This window comes from Mus caroli, chromosome 14 (genome assembly GCF_900094665.2).
Source record: "Mus caroli chromosome 14, CAROLI_EIJ_v1.1, whole genome shotgun sequence".
Taxonomy (NCBI): Eukaryota; Metazoa; Chordata; class Mammalia; order Rodentia; family Muridae; genus Mus; species Mus caroli.
In genome coordinates, this window is record NC_034583.1 from 56,768,930 (window position 1) to 56,777,083 (window position 8,154).

An 8,154-nucleotide genomic window follows, 5' to 3' on the forward strand; every position below is an offset into this window, starting at 1 on the left:
CTCTGCCTCCCGAGTGCTGGGACTAAAGGCGTGCGCCACCACGCCCGGCTCAAGATTTTTTTTTTTTAAACTCAAAACTTGAAAAATGTGGGTGAAAGTTTTTAGAGTGCCAGGTTAATGACTAAGGATGAGAGGTGTAGATTAGAGAGCTTGGGACTGAAAGCTTGAAGTAAATTAGTCGGTGTCCTGCGTCCGCCCCCTCCCCCGCCCCCATTACTAGGGAGAGGTAGAACTTGTCTTTCACACTGGGATCCCTCCAGAGTGAAAAATGAACCAGCAGAACAAATGGCAAACAGGCAATGCTGAGCACACAGCAGGAGGTCACATGATACAATGTCCTTGTCACCAGGTCACTGATGACTCTCTGCCATCATCCTGGGAGCTTGTCCCCTGCACGTTCCTCCCAGGCTCACCAAAACCCAAGCCTGGCTGCGTTCTCTAGGACTTCTTTTTCTCTCATGGTCTAGGTCAGAACTCTAGCTTCATCACTGACCCACTATGATCTGTCCTGCCCCACTCCCGATCACAGAATAGCTGAAGCTCACCTTTTTTCCAATGGCAACACTAAAACCAGACATCATGAAGTCTTCTGGGCACTGAGGTTCTCCTCATTGCTGAGAGCACCGTGTAAAGGAGGGCTAAAGGCTAGAGAGGGACAAGCCCAATGCCACATGAACTCAGACTGAGAGGGCCACCCTCTGCCTGGGACAGGGAGTGATGTTACGGTTCTGAGTGCAAAATATGGGCTACCATTGAGAAATAAAGGCTCCTGATCTAAGACTCTAGGAGAGGATCAGGAGAGGGGAGGAAGGGCAGGAGAGAGAGTTGAATCAGAGGAGTAGACAAAGGCTAAGGGGGCATGTCTGTTTATGCTGCTTTCAGGCAAAGATATAAATTTGCTAGAACACAAAAGTTTAGTCACTGTGACATTTTCTTGTTTCATTTCAGGGAAAGAAAGATGGGAAATGTAAGTATGGACCAATAGTTTTAAAACAGATTATTTAGTGGGTGTGTATGTTGTATGTGTATGTATGTGTGTATGTTGCAGGTGTGTGTGTGTGTGTGCGTGCATACATGCATGGGTGCCTGCTATAAGTGTGGATACCTGTGGAGGCCAGGAGAAGGCATCGGATCCCTGGAGCTGGAATTACAGGCTGATATGGTCCACAGAAGAGGATGCTGGGAACCAAATTCAGGTCATCTGAAATAGCAAAAGGTGCCTTCCACCACTGAGCTCTCTCTCCAGCATCTGGACCAGTAACTTTTTAAATAGTCCCTTTGTGTCTGGTGGTACATAATCCTGTAAAGCAACACTTGAGCTTCTGGGTGCACTTGTCCTTGCACCACTGCTGATGACCCTAGCCTTTGGCTGCTTTGTTTTCTTTCCTAATCTAGCAAGCTCTTCAGAGTCAGAGAGAAGCTGTTCTGCAAAGAAATGAAATAATCAAACTACAAAGGAAGAGAATTCTCAAGGAGAAATTGAAGGTGAGCTTGCAGGTTTGCTGCAGGTTCTTTCGCTTCTCAGTCCCCAGATACAGAGAGATAGATGTGTATTTGGTCCTTTGTGATATTAAGGCTAAGAGCTTTGGAGTAGGCAATTCCCACTTAAGTTAGTCCTGCTGCTTGATGACTTCTGCGACCTTAGTTAGAATACCTACCTCTTTGTGCCTCTACTTTCTTGTTTGTAAAATGGGGAGCTAGTGCCATCTTCCTCATCATTAATGGATTGAGTAAATGAGGGTACTGTTTCCTGGGAACGTCAGAGTTGACTACTGTGTGTGTGTGTGTGTGTGTGTGTGTGTGTGTGTGCACTCGCAATTGTGCTTCCCAAGGGTACTCTATAGGAACGAGTGTCTAAGTCCCACCAGCAGCAGGGAGAAATGATACTAGGGAAAAGGTTTTTTTTGGGGGGGGGAATTCCCAGCTTCTTGGGAATAATTAAAAACAAAGCAACAGAGCTAGGCTGGAAAGATGGGTTAGTTATAAAATGATTGCTCTGCAAGCACGAGGAAGGACCTGTGTGTGGATCCTTGACATCCATATAAAAGCAGATGTGGCTGCACACAGCTGTAGGCTGCAAACAGAGCTGTGTGAGCCAAGACAGGCAGGCCCCAGGGGCTTGCTGCCCAGTGAGTCTAGCAGAGACAATAATCTCCAGGTTCAGTGAGAAACTGTCACAAGGAATAAAGTGGAGAGTAAGAGAGAAGAAAGTCATGTTGACCTCCAGTTCAATATGTGTATGCATTGGGGAGCATGCCTCCCATATGCATGTATATACTCCATACACATATGTGTGCCAGGAGAATGCACACACAATCCCAAAAGTCTTTAGGGCTGGTGTACATGGAGCACATGCAAGAATATAATGGCAACAGGTGGCCATGCCTGACAAATTACAAAGTAAGGCTGGGGGTGCACTAGTTATCCTGCGGGAACCTTAGTGTTTTCTTCAGTTATTTTTATGACTTTATCAATAAAATAGTCCAAACATAACCTTACCCTATAGTCTCATGGGGCTGTACAACAGAAACCTATTTAGAGATGAGATCTAACCACGAAGGCATAAATAACATGCTAGAGGACCTATACTCCCACACATGTTAGGGGTTTGCCCAGATGAATTCTTCACTTCCAGGCTCAAGGGCAACATCTGGCTTCTGTCCAGTTTAGCCAATAGCTTTACGTATTTTAACCTCTATTACATGGAAGCTGAAATTGCATGTTGTACCATGTAGAACCAGAGGTGCCAAACCTCTGGGTGATCAGGCCTCCTGCATGAGGGGAAGTCCACTGCTGAGCAATCGGAGCCAGTTTCCATGAGGCAACAACTCAGCAAAGCTGTTTGTTGTCCAATCTCTCGAATTGTTCTTGCTGGCAGAGAGAAACACACATTTTATGAGGTTCTAATCAGATTATCTTGGGAACTGGGAAGGCATAGTACTTCAGTGTTCAGTTCACTATGTTTACTGCTAATAAATGTAGCAAATTGATTTGCATGAGTTGGGATCTGGGCTGCAGTGTGCCAGTGTGCAGTTTTCTGCAGTTCTTGGCATGCAAACAGTTTTGATTTTGCAACCCCTGCAGATCCCAGCTAAGGGCTAAGTGTTGGACCAATTTGCTAGTCACGTTGAACCTCCATTGATAAAAATCTTCATTTGTACTACATGTCTTTGGAGCAAACTTCATTTTACTCTTTGGACATATGAGGTTGAAGGTGAATAAGGTAGTCATTGTTATAGCTATTGGTCAATAGATCTTGTAATAGAAATGAGAATTAGAAGGTTAGGAAAAAGTCTCTAGAGAAAACAGGATGAAGGACTTAAGAATAAGTGCATCAGAAATGGGAATGTGAGAGAGGGTTGGGAGAGAAAGGAGCTGGGAAAGGAGAGCGAGAGCAGTTTCAACACAGCACTGAAGGTTCTAAGGATGGGAAAAGAAAGAAAGAAAGAAAGAGAGAGAGAGAGAGAGAGAGAAAGGAAGGAAGAAAGAAAGAAAGAAAGAAAGAAAGAAAGAAAGAAAGAAAGAAAGAAAAGAAGGAAGAAGGAAGGAGAGAGAGGGAGGGAGGAAGGAAAGAAAGAAAAAGAGAAAGAAGGAAGGAAGAACAAGAAGGAAAGAAAGAAAGAGAGAAAGAAAAAAGAAAGAAAGAAAAGAAAGAGAAGAAAGAAAAGAAGGAAGAAGGAAGGAAAGAGAGAGGGAGGGAGGAAGGAAAGAAAGAAAGAAAAAGAGAAAGGAAGAAAAAGAAAGAAAGAAGAAAGGAAGAAGAAAGGAAGAGGGAAGGAAGAGGGAAGGAAGGAAGGAAGGAAGGAAGGAAGGAAGGAAGGAAGGAAGGAAGGAAGGAAGGAAGGAAAATGCTAGGGACAGGTTAGAGCATCCCCGTAGCTTTCTTCAGTGGGAAGACAGTGTGAGAAGCAAGATTGTGATGCATCATACCAGTTCTTTGTTTAAACTTGGCTGTCAAGAGAAGAAGAGAGGAAAGATTCTGGATTCTCTCTCTCTCTCTCTCTCTCTCTCTCTCTCTCTCTCTCTCNTCTCTCTCTCTCTCTCTCTCTCTCTCTCTCTCTCTCTCTCACACACACACACACACACACACACACACACACACACACACAGACAGACACACAGACTATTGTGATTGCATATAATTTCCCTCCTGTTTTGTTGTTTGCTTTTCTTTTGAGACAAGGTTCCTCTGTATAGCCCTGGCTGTGTTGGAATTTGATTTGTAGGCCAGACTGGTCTTGAACTCATGGACATCTGCCTGCCTCTACCTCCCAAGTGATGGGATTAAAAATCTCCATCCTCACTTTTCTTGAATACTAGAGGGAAAGAGGAGACTGGATACTTTGTGAGATGGTCAGTTCTTCTCTTCCTCACTCTAACCCTTCTGAGACTTACATCTTGGTCTAACTGGGATGCTATGGTGAGAGCACCATTAGAAACGACAGACACACATGTGTTTCTCACAGGCCTGGAGGCTAGGAAGGCCAAGGTCAACGGGATGGACATGTGGTGTCTGGGAGTGTGCACTTCCTGGGTCACAGTGTGATGTCCATTTTCTCCCTGTGTCCACATGTGATGGAAAGGGGTGGGCTGTCTGGAATATTTTCTTTAAGTATATTAATCCTGTTCATAAGGACTCCACCCTCAGGGCCTAATCACATCACAATAATCCTACCTCCTAAAACCATTACTTCAGAGAATCTGATATCAAATTTATACTTCAGTTTTAAGTCTCCAGGTTCTTTTGTAAACAAAAGAATCTTTTTAGTGTTAAATGAGAACATAATCTGCTTAAAGACTTTCAAATGAATTAAAGCTGAACCAGTAAAATTCTTATAAACCGCCTTCAAGAACACATTAAAAAAAAAAACCAGCCACCAAACAAAGTCCCTTCATCCCTGAGACTCAGGGATGGTTCACATATGTAAATCAATATTGTAGTTTATCACGTAAGAGACTCAAGGACAAACACCACATGGTCATCTCATCAGACACAGAAAAATTCTTTAACAAAATCCAACATGTCTTCATGATAAAATCCTAGAGAATCTAGTGTAATAGGTATTTATCTCAGCATTAAAAATAAATTACTCTGGGCTGGAGAGATGGCTCAGTGGTTAAGAGCACCGACTGCTCTTCTGAAGGTCCTGAGTTCAAATCCCAGCAACTACACGGTGGCTCACAACCATCCGCAACGAGATCTGATGCCCTCTTCTGGTGTATCTGAAGACAGCTACAGTGTTCTTAGATATAATAATAATAAATAAATCTTTAAAAATGAGTTAAAATGAGTATGATTATTCAGTAAGGAACTTTTGTGAGTCTGGGAGGAGTTAGGAGATGTGGGTATATATGATCATCACACACGGAGTGAAATTCTCAAAGAATTTGTTAAAAAAGAAAAGCTGTTTTAAAAAGAAACTTTAACTTTTATAGGATATGAGGAAAGTTTGGTTTTTATAGGACATTTCTTTGCCAGCCTTTGTGCTGGGAAATGTTTTAAAACCAGTTGTTTAGAACAAAACAAAACAGTAGCACCTCACCCTTTGCACTATGTACTCTGTGGGGGTGCTCTGAGTGTATCTGCCTACCCCACTCAGGCAGAGGCGGGAAGGCACATGACAGCCAGCGCTCAGGAGCAGGAATCTGGTGGTTCCAGTGACCACTGCCAACAATACATACTTTTGTGCTTTCAGCGTTAGGTTCTGGGACTTTGCCCAGGGCCTCACACATGCTAAAGCCACACTCCACTGCTGAGCCCCACCCCCAATCCCACGTTACTTATGAACATTCATTTTCCTAAACAGGATCCTCTTCTGCATGCTTACATTTGAGAAATTTTTGCTATGCGTTTTCTGCTATAATTGAAAATTTAATTTCACAGTTAAGAGAATATTGTCCAGAGATCAGTTTCTTTGTGACCTTGCTAATAGTGGACAGCTGGCAATACTTAACAATAGAAATAATTTTCACTGGGGAGGTGGCTTACTTGGTAAAGTCCTTACTATGTAAATAGGAGTCCTGGCTTCAGATCCCCCAGCACCCACATAAAAAGCTGAGAGTGGTAGTGGGTGCCTGAAATCCTGACCTGAGGCACGCTGGCAACCACTATACCCCCATCTGTGCACTTCGGGTTCAGACTGTGACTCTGCGATAGTAATCGTAATCCTAATTCTAATCGTAATCCTAACAATGGGGAAAGTAATTAAGGAAAATATTTAACGTCGACCCCTGACCTCGACATGCATGAGTTTGTGTGTGCGCGCACGCGTGTACACACACACACACACACACACACACACACACTTCATATTTGTTCCCTAAGGCACTCAGTGAGTTTGCTGAGAGTTCTCTTGGGGCTTCTGTGGTGCTTCTTTCCCCACACTTGACCTATTCTGCTCTCTACGTGTCTCCCCTGCTGCAGAGAAAACTGCCAGCTGACTCCAAGATTCTGGAAGCCTCAGATCTGGTGTACACGGTCAGTGCCCATGAGTACTGGCAGCGGACCATCCTTACTGAGGAAGAAAGTGGTAATTTCTATTTTTTAACCTCAACCACTAACATTTGAAAGAATAGGCTTGGCAGTCTAAGCACCCTGCTCTAGAAATTTTCTTGCCCTAGCAAAGTTTTATTCCCACTTAACTACAGTGTTTATACCTATGAGCATGTATTGTGTGCTGCGTCTATGTGTGTGTGTGTGCATATAATCACTTTTTTCCTCCTTGCATTGTGTGTCTGATACCAAAATTTTTCTCATACAAATTTTACCAGAGTTAGTAAAAGTCAAGGCATTGGGTTGTCATTTCCTTGGTGTGTGGCTTGTGATTCTTCAGTACCCAGCTATAGGCATCAGGCATCATTAACAGAAGTGTATCACATGTGTTGCTGGGAGGCAGAGAAAATAGAAGGCCATGGTTCCCTTCTCTGAATAATTTTGAGTCTAAATGAAGAGCCAATAATCCCCATGTGCAAAGATGAAAGGGAAAACTAGACTGAGCATGTCTTGGCCCTGAGCTCAAAGGAAAGCTGAGAATCTTGAGGCCCATGTGTATCTGAGCACTCTTGGTAACTAGATGAGGGTTTAAGTTGGGTTTTAGCCTAAGACTAACAGGGACTATGGCTGCACAGGTCTTAACAGATGTGCATATGGGTGAATGAATGATGCTTAAAGCAGAAGTACAACAAGTTCCCCAACTCAGGGCAACTGTTTCATTGACTACCTTTATGAATTCTATTGTGACAAATGTTTCGATATTATTTATGCTGGTTTTGATTTCCAGAGATCCCCAAGTTAAGAGAATATATTAGGAAAAGAATCTTGGACAAGAAGAGGAGGCTGGTGACCAAGTACATCACAGAAGCCTTAGGCCTATTGCTTCTCACAGACACGTTCAACATGGAGGAAAGCCTGCTGGTAAGGAAGGCCCCCTGGGTTGTCTCACACTCTGCCTGTATAGGGTAAGTTAGGAAGGCCCTTGGGTTGTCTAACACTCTGCCAGTGCAACTGTAAGTTAGAAAGGGCCCTAGGTTATCTAATACTCTGTCTGAGCAGTGTGAAAGTTAGGAAGGTCCCAGGGTTGTCTCAGATTTTGCCCGAGCAGGAGTAACTTAGGAAGGCCCCAGGGTTGTCTCACACTCTGCCTGAGGAGGAGTAAGTTAGGAAGGTCCCAGGGTTGTCTCATACTCTGCCGGTGCAGGTGTAAGGAAGGAAGGCCCAGGTTTGCCTCAAACTCTATCTGAGCAGAGTGTAAGTTAGAAAGGCCCCTGGGTTGTCTCACAGTCTGCCTGTGCAACTGTAAGTTAGGAAGGACCCAGGGTAGTCTCACAATCTGCCTGTTCAGGTGTGAGTTAGGATGGCCCCTGGGATGTCTAATACTGTGCCTTAGCAGAGTATAAGTTAGGAAGGCCCCAGGGTTGTCTCACACTCTGCCTGAGCAGGAGTAAGTTAGGAAGGCCCCAGGGATGTCTCATACTCTCCCTGTTCAAGTGTAAATTAGGAAGGCCCCAGGGCTGTCTCACAATCTGCCTGTTTAGGTATTAGAACCACCCCAGGATTGTCTCACAGTGTAAGTTAGTAAGGCGCCTGGGTTGTCTCACAGTCTGCCTGTGCAACTGTACATTAGGAAGGCCCCAGGGTGTCTCACACTCTGCCTG

The 8,154-nt window shown here is 44.2% G+C and overlaps 1 protein-coding gene across 1 annotated transcript in view; it reads left to right on the forward strand.

The window, feature by feature from the left end:
- Nuggc (nuclear GTPase, germinal center associated) overlaps positions 1–8,154 on the forward strand; it is a 44,255-nt gene that overhangs the window by 13,793 nt on the left and 22,308 nt on the right. The window contains exons 9-12 of the mRNA XM_021182542.1: positions 949–967; positions 1,396–1,485; positions 6,425–6,530; positions 7,281–7,414. Coding sequence (XP_021038201.1) covers positions 949–967; positions 1,396–1,485; positions 6,425–6,530; positions 7,281–7,414 — 349 coding nt within the window. The remainder of the gene's footprint in view (positions 1–948; positions 968–1,395; positions 1,486–6,424; positions 6,531–7,280; positions 7,415–8,154) is intronic.